This window comes from Juglans microcarpa x Juglans regia, chromosome 2S (assembly GCF_004785595.1).
Source record: "Juglans microcarpa x Juglans regia isolate MS1-56 chromosome 2S, Jm3101_v1.0, whole genome shotgun sequence".
Taxonomy (NCBI): Eukaryota; Viridiplantae; Streptophyta; class Magnoliopsida; order Fagales; family Juglandaceae; genus Juglans; species Juglans microcarpa x Juglans regia.
Genome location: NC_054597.1, coordinates 5367992 through 5387242, shown reverse-complemented (window position 1 = coordinate 5387242; position 19251 = coordinate 5367992). Strand labels below are relative to the sequence as shown.

The 19251-nt window shown below is 40.2% G+C and overlaps 1 protein-coding gene across 5 annotated transcripts in view; it reads left to right on the top strand.

Annotated features, from left to right (window-relative positions):
- LOC121252039 (cleavage and polyadenylation specificity factor subunit 1) overlaps window positions 1–19251 on the top strand; it is a 36122-nt gene that overhangs the window by 5541 nt on the left and 11330 nt on the right. For 3 of the 5 annotated variants that reach the window (XM_041151493.1, XM_041151495.1, XM_041151494.1), the window contains 11 exons: window positions 2794–2939; window positions 3121–3216; window positions 3492–3544; window positions 4526–4657; window positions 5182–5233; window positions 5372–5491; window positions 5835–5969; window positions 7013–7141; window positions 7477–7554; window positions 8265–8387; window positions 9554–9648. In XM_041151493.1, coding sequence (XP_041007427.1) covers window positions 2794–2939; window positions 3121–3216; window positions 3492–3544; window positions 4526–4657; window positions 5182–5233; window positions 5372–5491; window positions 5835–5969; window positions 7013–7141; window positions 7477–7554; window positions 8265–8387; window positions 9554–9648 — 1159 coding nt within the window. Of the gene's footprint in view, window positions 1–2589; window positions 2714–2793; window positions 2940–3120; window positions 3217–3491; window positions 3545–4525; window positions 4658–5181; window positions 5234–5371; window positions 5492–5834; window positions 5970–7012; window positions 7142–7476; window positions 7555–8264; window positions 8388–9553; window positions 9649–19251 lie in introns of those variants that run through there. The other 2 variants (XM_041151496.1, XM_041151497.1) reach the window with 2 other exon arrangements.

Sequence of the window (19251 nt, the reverse complement as noted above, 5' to 3'; positions counted from 1 at the left end):
AGAAATCAATCTCAAATAGATATTATCATTAATTGATTGCCTTCAATATTTCCTATACATGTAACCCCTAAGGGTTGACTCAAGTGGTAAAGGCCTTGGGCTTGGGGGTATGCTCTCCCTAGGTCTAAAGTTCAAATTTCCTTGGGTGCAAACAATCTCTAGGGGGCCATCGTACTGAGGGATTTTCCCCTTGAGTTGCCTAAGGTGCACTTGCAAAAAACTCCTTACTGAGGGCCTGTGCAACCCCGAGATTAGTCAGGACGCTGTTACCGGAACTCGGTTCCAATAAAAAAAATATTTTCCATACATTTAATTTCTTTTATTCATGATTTTCATCAGTTTGCTGGATAATGTTCTTGACTTGTGCATTTTACATTTTTATATGAAAAGCTGTGGTCATTTTTTTTTTTAAGTAAAAATATTATATATATCGATAGGAGTAACTAAGTACACTGGACATATACAAGAAAACACCTAGCCCATACTAGAGAGCTCCTAAAGACCCTAAAAGCCTGTGAAAAACTACCCAAAATACACCAAGCCTGAATTGGAATAAAACACCCCTCCCCAACCCCAACCCCAACCCCAACCCCTTGTTTTCCGTAAGACTAATACTCCACCCGAAACTCCCTCTACAAGAACGTCTTCATGATGCCCTACCTTTAGTCTTCCCTCTACTTGAGCTACTACCCTTAGCATCATAGTTGATTGCCCAAGAAAGACGCTTTAACTCCCTGCTTTTCTTAAAACTTGATTTGGTTTTAAGTGAGTGGCTCGCCTCAATCGCAGTGAGTCGTGCTTTGAATTGGTATTCACATCCTCCCAGTGAGAGCCCCACGATATGTTGAATCTTGTTAACCTTATGCAGAACCCAATCCGATGGTGAACCCGTTATATTGTTTATCAGAGGGAGAGAAACCAGGGTAATAACATTATCCCCATACACAGTACCCAACTGCACTCCCGACCCTAGACATTCCTCCTCGCAAGGCACCAATGACAAACCCATAATTTCCTCCCCGCCATATCCTGCATTCAAATCCCGAACCTCCTCAACAGCTATATGGTTGTTGTCCATTGTTGTTGTCACTATTAAAGGTTCCTCCCCTCCATCGACGATGACATTGCTTGTATGTACTCCATCCCTTGAAGATCCTTTTTATGCCACTTTGTCAGACCCTACTACTCCCTCAGGAAGCATGTAACAGGTAGGGAAAGCACTACCTTCTGTTACCCCATTTTTATCTTCTAAAAGAGGCTCGTTAGTTTCTTCCAAAGTATTCAAGACCCTGGAAGAACCCCCATCTTTAATTGAAAGTAAATCCTGGAAAAAGGTACCAACCCCATTAGCAACTGGCGACTGAGTGCAGTTAGACGACAGGCTACCGATGTCTTGAGTGACACTGGCGTGAACAGTGATGTTGGTGTCCAATGACCCTTTCTGCGACGACGTTGAAACGCCTTTTGCCGGCGTACTTGAGGCCTTCAAACCTGTAGGATCTACCCCCCGCCCCCCCTGGTCTGTTTTCGAGCCACCACTAGGTCCAACCCCTTATCCACTTTAATCATGAAATCACTCACATACTCCATAACTCCCGTCAATTGAGCTTTGATAGCCCACAAGACACTTCTCCAATGTTACCTGATAGCCTTTGTCTCCTATAAGTGTCTTACATTTTCCTTCTGCCGCGGAGCTATTCTTGGCTATACTACCCACCAGTGACCTCAACACCGAAGCGTACGAGCCACCTTTGACCATGGAAGGCCTTCCCATTGTCTTTCCATCAACAAACTCCTCTTTGTTTGCATGCTTTAGAATAGCGGCTTTGGACCCAGTAACGCTTCGAATGGACTGTAGAAAACCTTTCCATCCAATGTCATTTGCGCCTTCTGAAATCACCAACAAACCTTTCCTACTTCCATTCCGGAATTCTGAGAGTTGCAAAAAGCTGCCCCTTGCGTTAATATGGTATTGAATGATGAAAACTCCATTACCCATCCTTAGCTCCCTAAAGAATCCTTCATGACAGTTGAGTTCTAAACAATCCTCTATCTCTTTAGCCACCCACGAAGCTCCTGTCCCACCTAGACACATGAACTTAGCCATCATTTTACTATGTTCAGAGATGCGAAAGCTATTTTCTCCTCCTTTCGTAAAAACGAAAGTTTTGGATTCCACCTTCAACCACCTCTCACCTTCCATTAGAGATGAATCCACGTTGCGTGTCGTCATCGTCTGATCCCAAGTCACAAGATCATCTCCCAGGATAATCTCACTTCGTCATCTCAAGGATTATACAAAATAAAAAGTAGATCAGAAACACCAGATCTGTGCCGACGAAAATGCAAATCAAAATCCCGGTTGCCGAAGGGGGATCGACGTCAGAGGGCCCTCAAAGGAGTCGCCGAAGCCCATCGGTCTTGTTTGTGGCGGTGGCGGAGGCACATGCTCGACGGTCAATGTTGCCTTCGAGAAAGACAAAGAGAGAATCTTGCGAAAATCCACGTCGCCAGAGCTAGGACCTACGCCGGACAGCCCTCAGTGAAGTCGTCGGGGCCTGTCGGCCTTGTTTGTGCCGGTGGTGAGGTTCAGTCGTCGGTCTAGGTTGGGTGAAGGGTGGCAGCGGGTTTTCTCTTTCCAGCAAATATATCTCCAAACTTACAGCTGAATCTTGCTTGCAGTGGTAAAGAACGCTGTGGTCATATCAGATATGTAATAATGATTTTGGCTGCCTTTAAATGACTTCAAATGAGCTTGATGCATTTCTAAACTTGCTATGACATACTTTATAGGTTATATTGAGCCTGTGATGGTCATACTTCATGAGCGGGAGCCGACTTGGGCTGGGCGTCTGTCTTGGAAGCACCATACTTGCATGATTTCTGCACTCAGTATCAGCACATCTATGAAGCAGCATCCCCTTATATGGTCAGCCGTTGTAAGTTTTTGCTTGATAGTCAATGGTCTTTGGTCCAAATATAATGGTGTATGACATGAATTTGTAGCACTCAGACAAGGCTGAAAACTGAATAAAAATATATATATACCCTGATTACTGCATTTTTAAGTATTTGGAAGCTAATCTTATGTTTATTTTTTTATCTTTTCTCTTCTTTTAGAATCTCCCTCATGATGCATACAAGCTACTTGCAGTCCCATCTCCTATTGGTGGTGTTCTTGTGATTGGTGCAAATTCTATTCACTATCATAGTCAGGTATTGTTTCACTGAAGTAACTAATTTCCAGCTGCGTTGAGATCACCATCATCACCTGTGCTATCGCCATTGAGATTATCACTGTTATTGCTACTCATTTCTTTTGTAGGTTTTAATAGAGTGTATTGATAGAAAAGGTTTTAATAGAGTTTTATGAGTTCTTTGATATCCATAACTTCATATATTACTTATCAATTACTTTAAAAAATCCATATTTCACTTATAAAAAAGTTCATATAATAGTAAAATAATTTATCAGTCTCCTTTTTGTGCAGTCAGCCTCATGTGCGTTGGCTTTGAACAATTATGCGGTTCCTGTTGACAGCGGGTGACTTTTCTCTTTTCTCTCTCCCAATTCCACCTACTTAAAATGAAACTGTCTTTATGTTGTTTCATTAATATTTGTATGTCTTAAGCTTCCTCTATAAATTGAAACTATATGAAATATGTGACCTAATGCTTAAATGGTTTGTTGTGGTCGAATAATTTATCTGTTTCATATATGGTTGGTTTCGGTTTGTTCTTCCTACTTCTCCATCCCCTCTACTGATGAGAGTTTTTATTTTCTTAAGTAGTACAATTATATTAAAAAGCGTGTAGGGTGCAGTCCTAGTTCGTAGGAAGTATATAATAGTTGTTCATATTGATAGTTGTATACTTTGTATTCTATACTCTTGTTAAGAGACATGCAGAATATGTTTGGTAGCAACTTTTATCTATCCTCTATTTATTTTCTCCTTTTGAAATAAATTATTTTTTTCCTTTTGTCTTTGAATCTTCTCTCTTCTTTGTCCTAGACTTAGAATATCTAGAGGAAACTAAAATTTGCATCCCCAGATTGTCACCGCATTTTCATCTTGTGCTCAAACCTACAAAAACCATCGATTTGCACCCCAAACTACCACATTTTGGAAATTTGCATCATCAATCGCTATTTGAATGTCAAGATTATACCACATGTACTGTTTTTTTATTGATCTTAATGGTTAGATCCTGAGGGTGTAAATTTCCAAAAACATGCTTCTTTCAGGAGACAACTGAGGCAAGTAGCTAGTTGACTGTAGGTTTAGAGCACACTAGGATAGATTCTAACTAATTATCTCTATCCAGTCTTTTATTACATAACCTCTTGCTAGGTGAATGGGCTTTTCTGATGGTAGTTTTGGGGTGCAAAATGTATTTTCCTTTGTGTGGCGATTATTTAACTGCATGCAATTACTTGTAAAAAAGGCATTGATTTTAATCCCCCTTAGTTGAGTTGGATGCAAGAATTTTTCTCATGTTTGAAGTTCTTTGTATTTTATTTCAGTCAGGAGATGCCGAGATCAAGTTTTAGTGTAGAGCTTGATGTTGCCAATGCAACTTGGTTATTGACTGATGTGGCCTTGGTGTCAACAAAAACTGGGGAACTGCTCTTACTGACCCTGGTCTATGATGGCCGGTAGGTCATCACGTTCTCTCTGTTCCTCTCCTTTTTCTTCTTTTTTTTTTTTTTGGCCTTTTGCAATTGGCCTGATGCAAGTGGTAGCACATTGTTTCTCTTGTGTAGATTCTGTCTTGATAAATGGTACGGCATCTGATTTCTTTGAGAGCTTTTGCAGTTTGCATCAAGGGGACACGTTATCATCATTGCAATTTGTTTTCAGTCATCTGTATCATTTTAGTATATGCTGCTTGAAAAGTGAAGCATTGATTTCCCTTGAAGTGAAAGAATCTCAAATTTCCATGATGCGATCTAGTCTGCAGCCCATAATATTTGTGTTTGACACTCTTGTTTGGTTAGGTTGTTTATAATAAAAAATAAAATGACTAATGCTGTTATAAGTGCAATTGCAGCTCTGAAATAATGTGTATAAAACCAGAGTTTCCTCCCCATGTGAACTAGATGGACTGCCAAATAATAATTTCTTCTTGGATTACATGGTGTTATACCTATAATTCTGAAGTTTCTGTTTGGAATGACAGGGTTGTGTACAGACTTGATCTTTCAAAATCTAAAGCTTCGGTGCTTACATCGGTTGGTTACATATTTTAAGACCTTTCCAGGCTAATCTCTTAGTAGCATTAAACTATCTAGCATTTTGTTTCTGTTTTTTCTAAATTTCACTGTTTAATTATTGTTGTTTTGGGGATATCTACCAATTTTTTTTTACAGGGGATTACAACAATTGGGAACTCGTTTTTTTTTCTGGGCAGCCGGTTGGGAGATAGTTTGCTTGTGCAATTTACTTGTGGATTGGGTTCTGCGGTACTGTCATCTGGTCAAAAGGAAGAGGTTTGTATTGGAAATCAACTTCCCTTTTCTACCTCGTTGCAAGAAGGTTCAACCTAATGATGTTTTATTTTTTGAGCACCGTAATCTGATTGTGCTAGCTAAATTTTGTGTCTTAACCTATCACCAGTGAACGCTGATACTTTGGTTGCTGATGTACAATATCTTTCATTGTATTTTTCTTTTTAACTTCAGATGTCATGGTTCGTTGAAAATTTCAAATAAGTTCTCTGTTATCTTTTTTTTTTTTTTTTTTTTTTTTTAAATGTGATTTGTTTTTGTCTTTCTGGGTGCTGATGTACAATATCTTTCATTGTATTTTTCTTTTAAAACATTATCTTTACAGGTTGGAGATATCGAAGGTGATGCCCCTCCAGTAAAGCGATTGCGAAGATCATCTTCCGATGCTTTGCAAGATATGGTTAGCGGTGATGAGATTTCCTTGTATGGCTCTGCTCCAAATAATGCTGATTCAACACAGGTTGTCTATCGTTATGTCAACGTGCAATAGTTTGCATTTGAAGAATTTTTATGAAAACACAAACAGGGAGCCAAATCCCTTTGTTGTTCGGAAAGGTTATCTAAAACATCAAATTTAAGACCCACTTCCATGGTTATTTAAGCATCTAAAAACTGGTGGCTGAATATTGCAATCAAAGGAGCTGGTCATCTCTACATGGGAACCTCCTAAATAATTTGCCTACCCTTTCAAATTAGAACCTTTGAAAAATGTGCTGCTTTTCCCAATCATTCAGATCCATAAAGTAATGTATGTGTGCTTTTGACTTCCTTGTATACCTATCTGACTCTGTGCCACCATCAGAATGTTGTAGAACTTCTATTTACTGTTCTCTGTTTATGTTATAGACATGGCCTTGTTTGGATTGAATATTTTCCTGAAAACTTTTAAATTCTTTAGAGGGATTTTTTGAGATATTTTGTTTTGACATTTGTAGAAGTGGTTGGACCTGTAGAAAATATGTTTAGAAGTTTTTGAGATATTTATTGGGATTTGTAGTTTACCAATCAAAAAAACTTTATTGGGATTTGTACAAGTAGTGGGATCCACCAATAAGATTTTTTGGGTTTTTATGAAAGTCATGTTGGATTTTGTGTTTGTTTTTGTCATGGAAACCAAGGCAAATGATTTGATAGTTTGTTTTAGAGGAAAAATTGTTTAGGTGTTTAAAAGATGTTTGGATTGAAAGTGTAATGTTTTTATTTTTTAAACAAACATGGTCTAAGCTACTTTCAAGTAATTTTAGAAATTTGGTGAATAATCATTGATGTATTCTAGTTTGTTTGTCTTGTTGTGCTAGACAAATTGCTAGTCATTGTTTGCAACTGTCTTCTTTTGATAATTCAATTACAATTATTTCTTGGAGTCTTTGTTTTACATTGTTAACAAGGCTGCCATACTTATGATCCATATGTACGGTATTGTTTCTAATTCTTACGATGTTTTATTTATAATAGAATTTATCTATATATATACACATAAAATATTGTTGTCCTTTTGTGCAGAAAACCTTCTCATTTGCTGTGAGGGATTCATTGATTAATGTTGGTCCTTTGAAGGACTTCTCTTATGGTTTAAGGATAAATGCAGATGCAAATGCAACTGGAGTTTCCAAACAAAGTAACTATGAACTGGTCAGTTTAGTAACTTGGTGTACAACTTGTTCCCTTCTGCATGATTATGTGGTACACTTCCTTACAGAAAGAATTAAGCTCATTAAAATATAAATCAGTATTATTCAATAAAATTTTATTTTACCTAAAAAATAATATCAAAAGCAGAATCATGCCTTCAGGCTTCAACTTTGTCATGTTTTGCTAAACTTCTTATCCAGTTAGGGTTCAGCTCAAGTGGTAATGGGTAGTGTGGCGTTGGGTTAGGTCTGTGTACAATTCTTAATGAGAAAAACAGGAATGGGAAAAGGATAAAACTTGCACCATCCTGATCTTATTGCTTGAGTGTTTCTCAGGTATGTTGTTCTGGTCATGGAAAGAATGGTGCACTATGTGTTCTTCGGCAGTCGATTCGCCCAGAAATGATTACTGAGGTTTGTATTTTCTCTGAGTTTCGATAGGATGTGTTACTGCCTCTGTTATTGATGATTCCTATGGAGCCCTAGGAGACGACTTTGAATCAGTGTACCTTAAAACATAATCCAGCTAAATCGATAGAATAAAGTGATTTGAGTAATATTATTATTTTGCAATGTGATAATGTGAAGTGTACATTATTTGATGTATTATGAGCTCTCTCAGCTATTAATATAGCAGGCCTTGTAAATGTATAATACTCAGCATAGACTTAGTAAATTAATGATGTAGGCCCATTTTCGAAAGGATCCCTTGATTATTATATATAGCTGTGTCCTTTTCCAGGATGTTCGTGCATTAAGCACCTTTTTGATGATGTCACGTTGTCATTGATCCCATATGAGTTACTTCATATTTTGATTTCAATAGTTGTTTGTCATCAGGAAATCAAACAAAACTTACTTAAAGCTACCTTTAATCACGCTGCACTCTCTTTAATAAGATATTTTAACTTTGTTTTACAAGTACTCAATTTACTTGTGGTTAACAAGTTGATCCTATCCTAATTTGGTACAATTCCTTTATTTACTAAAAAATGTCAACTTTTATAAGCATAAGACACCTATAGATTTTCTTATATTAAATGTCAATTTTTAATGTGCTTAAAAGCTGTGGTAGTCATTTTTACGTCCATACCTAGTGATACATGCCCAATACCTGTATGCAGGTTGAACTACCTGGTTGCACCGGAATTTGGACTGTCTACCACAAGAACGCTCGTGGTCAACTGGCCACTGACGATAATGAGTATCATGCATATCTGATAATAAGTCTTGAGGCTCGTACAATGGTAAACCCGGTTACCTTTTCATCCTCCTAAACAGAAGTTGAATTTTTTTGCAAAATATGTTTGTCATGTTTCCCAACTAAATGTCTTACTTTATTTTTTGGTTAGTTCCAAATAAATTCCCTCTTTCCAAAGGCATAAATACTTGGTATTTGAGAATAAAAGAGTTCCAGGGCATGTTCGGTTTTGTGAAAATTTTGAGATTTTTTTAGAATTCTTGAAAAACAAATTGAGATGTGTTTTGAATTGGATTTTGTGAAAGTGGTTAGGAAAAGTGAGAAGCTGTTTGGATAAAAATTTGTTGAGATGAGTTTTGTATTGTGGTTGTGAGGTGGGTTCTTTGAGGCTTCTTTTTCACAAAAACCTAGGCAAAGTCTTATGTGTAATGGGTTAAATTGCCATGACTTTCTCCTTTTGATTGTAAACTCTAATTAGGTGCTTCTCATGTATACTCCTTGTATACTTGGGCTTTGCCTACTTCTATGAATAAAACTTCTTGATTACCTATAAAAAAAAAGAACTCTCATGTGTATGCTGTATTTATATCTTTAAATGCATGTGAAAGCATTTAATCATATGAATGACTGATTTTTCTGTCTCATCATTATGGGAACCATCAATAAATTGATATAGTAAATATGCTGCTACTTCTCTTCGTTAGTCGGGTATATCCTTTTGTATACTTCCCATGTAATTGGGTTACGTCCCGCTGTCCTTATGATAAAATTTGCATTACTTGTAAACATTAGGTAAATATGCCTACATGCATTTACATATGTTTGTCTATACACATACAATATTGAACTGTGTATAGGACAGAAGAGTCTACCATAATGGATGTCACAAAGAGTTAACTGGAGACCCTATGGTTAGATACCATATTGAACAATTATTCTTACAAGCCTAACTGTTAGGGATGACGGGAAAACCCTCTAAAGTGTTTTTCCTTTTTTTTTTTCAGCGGGAGGGGGGGGGGGGGGGGGGTGGAAGTCTTCCTTGGACACACTTGTGTTGTGTCTACTCAGTTTTACCACTTTTCCCTCGCAATGTCCGTATATGCTTTTTTATGGGGGGGATGGGTGGTGATTTTGTGTGTTAAGCACTGTGTTAAGTTTGTCCAAGTCACGATTTGTTTCGCTGTTGATGATGCTGCAATATTCGATGCATAGGTACTTGAAACGGCTGATCTTCTGACTGAAGTTACTGAAAGTGTTGACTACTTTGTGCAAGGGAGAACACTTGCTGCAGGGAATTTATTTGGAAGGTAAGTGTTGTAATTTTTTTTTGGTGGTTCTGTTCAACTAAGTTCATTCCTTGAATCACCTTAAAAAAAATTGTTTTAGGTGTTTCCTTTCAAGTAAGATCGTTACTTGAACCACCAAAAATTATTCTAGGTTGTTCTTTCCCTTGGAACTTGATCAGTTTGCCTAGTCCGTTCATATCTTCCTGGTTTGAGGTTCAAGTCTGTTTATGTATTTGTGTGCTCGTGCACTTGCATACATCTACATATTATAAAATGCACAAAAGTGTCATGCATTTCATCAGTGTGTTTCTTGTAATTGTAGTGGTGTTTGGGCATGGTGATTATATTTGATAAGTTAGTCAATCTTATTAAATTTTCGTGCTTATTAATTGGTTTAGTCACTTGGTTAATAATTTGCAAGTAGGTGCAAGAGGTGAATTTCAGGATGTACCTTCTTTTGATTTGTTAGTATTCACATTTTAGTTGAAAATATTATTGTGGAGAACCACATGTTTCCTATTGTTTGGTGGAGACTTGAAAAATGATGTTTAAAACCTTTTTGGGTGTTGGGTTGGCATGAAAATTATTTGAATACATCACCACACATTCATCCAAGGGTACAGTGAATCACCCGACTTCTCAAGGAAGAAAAAGAAAAAGAAAATCATGGCGAAGGGAAGGTTACAAAGGGCAGAGTGAAGTTTTGCAGTGCTGGAGGGGTCTTTTGGATGGCTAGGTGTAATGACGCCATGGGGGCAGAGTCGGGAAGGGGTTGCAATGGTGGGGCTGGAGTCACACTTGAGGGCAGTGGATAGTTGCAAAGAGAAAGGGTGATTCATGCTGCGGGGGGAGCTTCTCAGTGCCCAAGATGGGGAGACGTTTCATGCTTTAATAGGTTTTGTGGGATGGGGATTTCATTAGCAAAGGGTGGTGGGTGGCTGCAGAGAATTTGTATTGACCCAAAAGTAGGGCTGGGAACCGCCACCCTACCCCACCCCACCCCGTCTGCAGACAGGGGAGGCATGCAGCTGGGAGTGGGGGCGGGGCTGGGCTAGGCCCAAACCTGCCTGGGTTTTACATAGTCCGCCTGGTCCAACCCATATATATTATATACATATATATTAAAAAAATAATTTTCTTTAATAAAACGACTTCATTTTATCTTAGGTTTTATTTTTTAAAATAAAATGATGTAAACAATGTCATTTCAGGGGTTTAAGTTAAACCTAACCCCTCCCCCCCTGTCTCTTTCTTTCCACTCTCTCTCTTTTATCTCTAGCTCTTTTGGCCTCTCCACCTCCTCGGCTCATTCTCCAGTTTTTCTTCTCCACCTTGAAGCACGAATGGCCATGGGTTTGCAAAGAGACCCATGGCCATTTGTGGCCATTTTTCATTTTTCAGATTTGTTGTGTTTTGGTTGTTTTGGATTTATTTTTGTTGTTTTCTGATTTGTTGTGGATGGATGTGGATTTGTTGTTCTTTTTCGGTTGTTTTGGATTTTTTTGGTGTTTTCCAATTGTTTTTTTACTGGGGTGGGCAGGGTGGGGGGGCAGATTGCTGGGGCCGCGACAGGGGCACCCCCCGTTCAGGGGGGTGTGGGTAGCACCCCTACCCACAAGTAGGTTATGTTGACTAATCTTTTCCATCCATCCCTAAAATATTTTACTTTGAAACAAACAGGACCTTAATTTGTGGATTGTTCTTTTACATGGAATTCAGATAATTGTTTCTTTTTCACCACAGCTCTATTGATCTTTATTAAACTAGTAATTCTGTTGCTGTTTGTTTTTGTAATTGCTAAATTGCTGCACTATGAGTTCCTTCTAGCTCTCTCTCTCTCTCTCTCTCTCTTATTTGTGATATATTTCCAATGATTCTTGTCGGGAATGTTCCTTAATCAGTTTGTTCGTAATTTCCTTTTCATTATTAGTTTAGTTTGAATCTGGTTGGTTTGTGGGGTGTTTTCCGTTTCTGTTAGTTTGGATGGGTTTGTATCAGAAGATACTCATTGATCAGAAGATCTTTGAGTTTAATCGTGAGAATGCTCAGTGGTGGAGGATTTTGGAGAATAGTCGAAGGGTTTCAAAGTATATCTCTATTGATGTCGCGGCGGTGGAATAGTTGGCATCTGTGGTAAGAGCTTGTGGAGAGGCTGTTGGTTCCTTTGAATTTCTCAAAACTCGTAGGAAGGGGAGTCAAGTGTTGGTGGTTCAAAGATGTCATAATTGCTTCGGTAGATTTCTGTTTGTGTCGGAGTTTGGACAAGTTAAAAGACGTGGGTTTATTGCTGTACCAGAAGGTTTTAAAGGTGAGGAATGGAGAAAGTTTGAGGATATGTTGCGTACTATGACCTCGTCATCCTTTGTTCTGGGTGTAAAAAACAGAGGAAGTGTGAAGGTGGCGTCTTCTTCTCAGGTTGTGGAGGGAAGGAAGGAGTCCTTCATGGAGGTTTTGAAGAAAAAGCCGCCGAGTATGGTGGTTAGTAGGGAGGTCTGTGGCGTGGTCGGTAGGCTGTCTGTTCAAGTGGAAGGCCAGTCGTTGGAGAAGACTGTCCATATTCTAAAGGGTGACGGTTTGGTTCCCAATGGGCAGGTGGAAGGTTGTGCGAACATTGTATTGTTATAGTCCATGCAGGAGACTTTGTTGGATATTAAAGTACAAGTGAATATATTATTAAATTGGGTTGGAATGCGTATGGGCGGTGTGGGTTCAGAAGAGGTTGATAAAAGGCTTGTGGAGTTGCAGAAAGGAGTATTGGGTGTAGGGCCGAGTATGGATCTGGGTTGTACAAAGGAAATGGACCAAAGGGGAAAAAGACCTGCAAGTGGGTCGAGTATGGTTAAGAAACCGAAACGTGTGTGGAAGGTTAAAGGTAGAAAAGACTTATCGGTCTTATCGGATGTCTTGGTCTCGGCTTTGGCATCCAACTCCAACACGACGGTGCCGATATCTGCTTTGATGGTTGCAGGGGTGGCACATAACTGATCTCTCTGGTGATGCGACGAAGGTTGTTCTGTCACCGGATCTTGCAGTGGGTGAATTAGTTCTTCGGGAGCCTGATAAGGAGGTGTTGTGTGGAGGGGAGTTCAACCCGATTGTGTCCCTCGAGTCGTTGAACAATTGTGTAAAGTTGTTGGAGTCAGTTCCGTCATGTTTAAATCCTACCTATCTAGGTGACGATTTTCTGCTTGATAAGTTGGTTGTAGTCAATTGGGGAGTGCTTCTGGGGAGCAGCTTCAGGTGGTTTCAGATGAGGATGATTTTATAGACCCAGGTCTACAGTTGGAGATTTATTAGGGTGAAAGTCCTGATGAGGATGTGGGTAGCCCTACTCCTCGTCATACTTTGCCACCTCATTCATCTAATATGTTTGTTTTGGATTGGGTTTTAAAGAAGGTTGAAGAAGTTCAAGAATGTGTAGGGCTTTCTTGTGTGTGTTTTGAAGAGCAGTTTAAGGCTCTTCTTGTGGCCATTGAAGCTGGTCGCGCTTCGTGTTTGAAGTCTAATTCTTTTTTTTTTTATAAGTAAGAGATAAACTTTATTGATGTGAATGAAATAGACATGTACCAAGTACACAGGAAGTATACAATAGAACACCTAAATACATTCTAAGAGCGATGAACTAAGGATAAGAATTCATGAATATCATCCCCATTTAATACAATAGCTGAAAACCAAAGCAATAAAGTATAAAGAAAAAAATTCTTCAGCTCCACCATTATTCGTTCCTTGTCTTCAAAACAGTGCGCATTCCTTTCCGTCCAAATACACCACATGATACACAACGGGATCATTCTCCAAACTGCTGCCACTTGATGACTGCCCTGCAATTTTCTCCAACAACCCATCAAATCCACCACCCTCATGGGCATTACCCAAGCCACACCAACCCTTCGAAAAATCTCATCCCACAACCCTCTCGCTACGTCACAATGTATTAAAAGATGATCTACCAATTCTCCACTCTTTTACACATGTAACACCAATCCAACACAACACATCCTCTTTTCCTCAAGTTGTCCGTGGTCAAGATCTTCCCAAGGGCGGCATTCCAAACAAAGAAAGTAACTCTAGAGGGCACTCTAGACCTCCAAATGTTCCTCCAAGGGAATGAGGTGTGATCCTGTGTTATCAAGATTTTATAATACGCATTTACTGTGCATTTCTTGTGATGCTGTGCCATAGTAGTCCCTAAGGAGTGTAGCAAGCTGAAAAAGTCTGAAACCATAGATAATTCCCAATCATGAATATCTCTATTAAACAGAATATTCCATTGATGCGAACCATGAGCAGCTAACCTCACATCTGCCACAGAAGCCTCCTTATTAATTGCAATACGATATAACGCCGGAAACACTCTTTCCAATGCATGGTCGCCACACCACACGTCCCGCCAAAAATTGATCTGGTTGCCCTCACTTGCGACAAAACGGATATGATTTACAAAACTTGTCCACCCCTTCCTTATAAACTTCCATAGCCCCACTCCATGCCTCCTTCTCACTTCTTTGGAACACCAACCACTCCAAGCAACACCATATCTAGCATCTATAATTTCCTTCCACAAAGATCCCCTTCCAAATGATATCTCCAAAGCCATTTCCCCAATAACGCTTTATTAAAAATTCTCAAATTACAAACACCCAACCCCCCATTCACAACTGGGGTACATACTGTCTTCCAATTAACCAAATGAAATTTCTTTTCTTCCCCTATGCCTCCCCATAAAAAAGCCTTAAAGAGTTTCTCAATCCTATTCACCACTCCTATAGGCATAGGAAAGAGATAAAAAATAAGTGGGAAGGTTAGTGAGGGTGCTCTTAATAAGAGTGAGACGACCCCCTTTCGATAAATACACCATTTTCCATCTAGCCAACCTTTTCTCTATCTTCTCTACCACCCCATCCCATATTGTTCTACTCTTGAAAGTTGCACCTAGCGGAAGGTCCAAATATTTCATTGGGAAAGAGGACACACTGCAATCCAAAAGACTTGCTAGACTACGTATATTAGGAACCACACCCACCGGGACCAACTCAGATTTGCCAAGGTTCACCTTAAGCCCTGACACTGCTTCAAAACAAAGTAATAAAGCACGTAAAGTTTGGACCTGACTCCTATCCGCTTCACAAAAAAACAGAGTGTCATCTGCGAAAAGGAGATGTGAAATGGTACAAGGGCTACCAGAGCCATTTCCCACCTGAAAACCAGATAAAAAACCCCCACCCACAGTAGCCTGCACCATCCTACTCAATGCCTCCATAACTATGACAAAAAGAAGAGGAGATAACGAATCACCCTGTCGCAAACCCCTCGAGCTATCAAAAAAACCAACAGCAGTGTCATTAACTAGCATCTAAACTCTCATTTGCAATGAGCACCGAATTAAGTATATGTCTCCCTCGAATAAAAGCATTACGAGGCTTGGAAATAATACTTTCCAACACTGGACTAAGCCAATTAGCAAGAACTTTTGAAATAATCTTATAGACACTACTAACCAAACTTATTGGACGAAAATCCTCAATACTCGAAGCCCCATGTTTCTTGGGAATGAGTGCAATAAAAGTCGCATTAAGTGATTTTTCAAACTTTTGAAAAGCGTGAAATTCATTGAACACCCGCAAGACATCACCTTTCACCACATCCCAACAAGTTTGGAAGAAACCCATTGAGAAACCATCCTGACCCGGCGCTTTGTCTTTAGCCATACCAGAGATGACCTTGAAAATCTCATCTTCAACAAAAGGTCTCTCCAAGACACTCACAAGTTGCGGATCAATTGCCTCAAATGGCAAGTCATCAAGCTTCGGCCTCCAAGTTACCGATTCGGTAAGAAGAGTCTCATAATAATGTGTAATATGACTTTCTAGTTCAGCGGGAGAGGATAGAACCTGAGTACCTGAATGTAGCGACTCGATCGCATTGTTACGACGATGAGAATTAGCCATTTTGTGAAAGAACTTCGTACACCTATCACCCTCTTTCAACTAAAGAGCTTTGGATTTTTGACGCCATGATGTCTCCTCTGACAACAAAACCCTTTCCAACTCTGCCACAACCGAGGCTTTCCTCAATAAGTCCTCCTCTGAGGCCTCTCCCAATAATTCCTTACTCTCTAACTCTTGCAATTCCTCCAACAAAGTGGACTTTTGATTGTCAGTATGACCAAAACTTCCAAGTTCCACTTCTTCAGATCTTGTTTTAGAGCCTTCAGCTTACTTGCAAGAATGGAACTCGAGGTGCCACTAAACTGGTACGATGCCCACCAAGTACTCACTATCTCTACAAACCCGTTCACTTTAAGCCACATATTCTCAAACTTGAAATACCGGCAACCCCCGTGAATGCCTCCACAATCTAAGAGAATGGAAAAATGGTCTAAACTGACTTGAGCTAACCTTTTCTGACTTACTTTTGGATAGTGGGCTTCCCATAACGGCGAGACAAGGAATCTATCCAATTTCGACCAGGCACGACTGTTAGACCATGTATACTCACCACCCACTAAGGGAAGATCCATAAGGTCCATATCAAAGATGAACTCAGAGAATTCCGCCATGGCCAAAGTATGTCGATGATGCCCCGATCGTTCACTAGAAAAAGGGGTAATGTTAAAGTCACCCCCCATACACCACGGCACATCCCATAAAGAGTGTATTCCCGTCAACTCCTCCACAACCGTCGCCTATCTCTATCCATGTTGGGACCATAGGACCCTGCAAAAGCCCAATCCCACCCATCGCTCACATTTTTGAATAACACCGAAACCGAAAACTCACCAACGCACTCCTCAATCGCCTCAACCACCCTTTTATCCCACATCAATAACACTCCACCTGATGCTCCTTGAGAGGCCAAATAGGACTAACCCACACACGAACATCCCCAAATACTACGCACAAATCTTCTATCAATAAAACCCAACTTTGTTTCTTGCAAACGTATTACATCACCCTTCCACGACCTCAATAAAGCTTTGATATGAAGACGTTTATTGCTATCATTGAGACCCCGTACATTCCATGAAACAATTTTAGGCTTCATTAAAACTTAACTTTCCCCTCCCTTTCGGTCTAACCCTTCCGCTACTCCTATCCTTAACATCATAATTGATGGAGTATGTTAAACGTTTAAGTTCCCTGTCTTGTTTTGTAGCCGATTTCGAACGACTAGCTTCAATAGCCACAAGAAGGGCCATAAATTGTTCCTCATAACCTTCGAAAGAGACCCCAAAAATATTTTGTAACTCCTCTACCTTTTTGAAAATCCAATTCGACGAACAACTCCCATACTCTGAACTGGGAGGGAGTGTACACAAAGGAGTAAAAGCCCCCTCCTCCCCAACATTGTTATTGGGAATCAGAATCAGATCCGAAACACCTAAATTATTTGTTTCACCACTTGAAACCATCGTATTAAGAGGAATGTCATCCCCAGAAAATATCCCACCAAGAATATTCAACTCCATTGATGGGGAACCACACGGATAATCTAACTGCACCTGCACAGCCTCATCCCGAGATGAAATCCCACTTTCCTGCGAAACAGACTACTCCTGCACAGCCTCAGAGCTTTAGACCACCATGCACGACTCAGAATGCCCATTCTCCACCAACATCCCTAGTGACGAGGACGCGGAAGCAATTCTCGAACTCTCTAGCGCTATTGGCTCTACCAAAATCTCCCTCTCCTCTAAAGCGTCCCGTTAGAGCACCTTTACCGGCTCACCAGGGTGGTCGACTGAGGTCATCGGCACTTTCTGTGCCGGTAGGGTTGCCAGTAATGTTCTTATCGGCGCCACAGAAGCATGTCGCAGTCCTTGGTCTGATATCTCGGACCCAATATCCTTTCCCGACCCATCTGTTGTCACTGCCCTCCAGGCCTTCACATGACCTGAGGCCTGACCCATACCATGGCCCGACGCACGACCCATAGGACAAGGCCCACAATATCCTTCAGCTCAGCCTTGCCCTTAACGCAGCGTTTTAAGTAACTGATTTCATCTAACATGATGCCCACTTTCTCCTCCAAGCCAACTAAAATCCTCAAAACACTTTCCTCATTTAACCCCAACAGTCTGCTGTCTTCTCCACCATACCTTTGCATATCCTCAGAACTGATTGCGCCTAGCACCACGTCTCACAGCACGAGGCGGTACCTTCTTCAGCACCTCACTGTACGACCTTGCTCCTCCTGCCCATGCAGATGGAGCACCTCCCTCTCCTCTGTTCTTCTTTGCAAAAATTGCCTGGGATGAGTTCGAAACAGAGGGTGAACAGATCTCCATTAAAGTATCTCCAAATCTCCTCCACCCCTCCCCCTTCCTCCCTTCCGGAATCACAAGCAAACCTCTCCTCTTTTTGCGACCAAATTCTGAGAGGGAGATGAAGCTGCCATTGAGATTACGTTCCTTCCTCACTATTAGTACAATGTCTCCTTTCCTACGAGTTCGCAAAAACTCATGAGGACCCAGTGTTCCTGCACATTCCTTCACCATAGAACCCAGCCAACCCAGAGTTTCCCAATCCACTGAAATATATTTCACTACACGACGACTACTTTCTATAATCCTCCACCACCTTGCGTTCTCCTTTCTGAACTCAAAAAGCTTCTGGTCAATGAACACCTCATTACACAACCCCATCTAAACCAACCCACAAACAATACAACCCTAATGTTTCAGTGATTCACTAATCCTCTCAAGAAGGAAAAGCCATTAACGAATCACTACCAACATTAAGGAAAAAACCACAACAAAAACTGAAACTGTACGGAGAGAAAATATAGTAGAGAGAGAGAGAGAGCATGTTCAACAGATAACGTTCTAATTAACTTTAAAGATAGCATTGTAATGAAGTCTAATTCTAAGAAGGAAAGGGAGTTAAAAAGGTTAGAATGTTCAATCAATTATGATTCTATGGAAGATAGTGTTGGTAGTGGCAGATCAAAAGGGAGGATATCTTTTGTTTCTCATAAAGCCTAAGATTCTTTCTTGGAATGTTAGGGGGATTAACGATGTCAATAAGTGTTTTTGCATAAGAGCGCTCCTACATAAGTGGAAGATTGATATTGTTTGTCTACAAGAAATGAAGCTGGGTTTTGTTGATAGAAGTATTATTAGTAGTTTGTGGGGATGTCCATTTGTGGATTGGGCTTATTTGGCTTCCTTGGGTGCATCAGGTGGTGTCATTGTACTGTGGGATACTAGAGTAGTGGAGTTGATGACGAGTGTATTGGGCAGTTTTTGTGGCTTGTTCTTTTAAAAAATCGAAGATGGGTGGAAGTGGGCTTTTTTGGGAGTTTATGGGCCTAATCTGGACATGGATAGATGTTACTTGTGGGAGGAATTGGCGGGTTTGTATTATTTGTGGGATTTTCCTTGGTGTATTTGCGGGGACTTCAACATAACTTGTTTCCCTGGCAAGTGTTCAGGAAATGCTGGTAGGTCGGCGGCTATGGAAGAATTTTCAGAGTTTATCATTGACTTAGATCTTTTGGATCTTCCCCTTATTGGGGGAACATTCACTTGGTCTAATAGTAAGAGCTAGTTGAGATTGGATAGATTTCTTGTTTCTTCGTCATGGGAGATTCATTTTCCGAGTTATGTCAGAAGAGGATGCC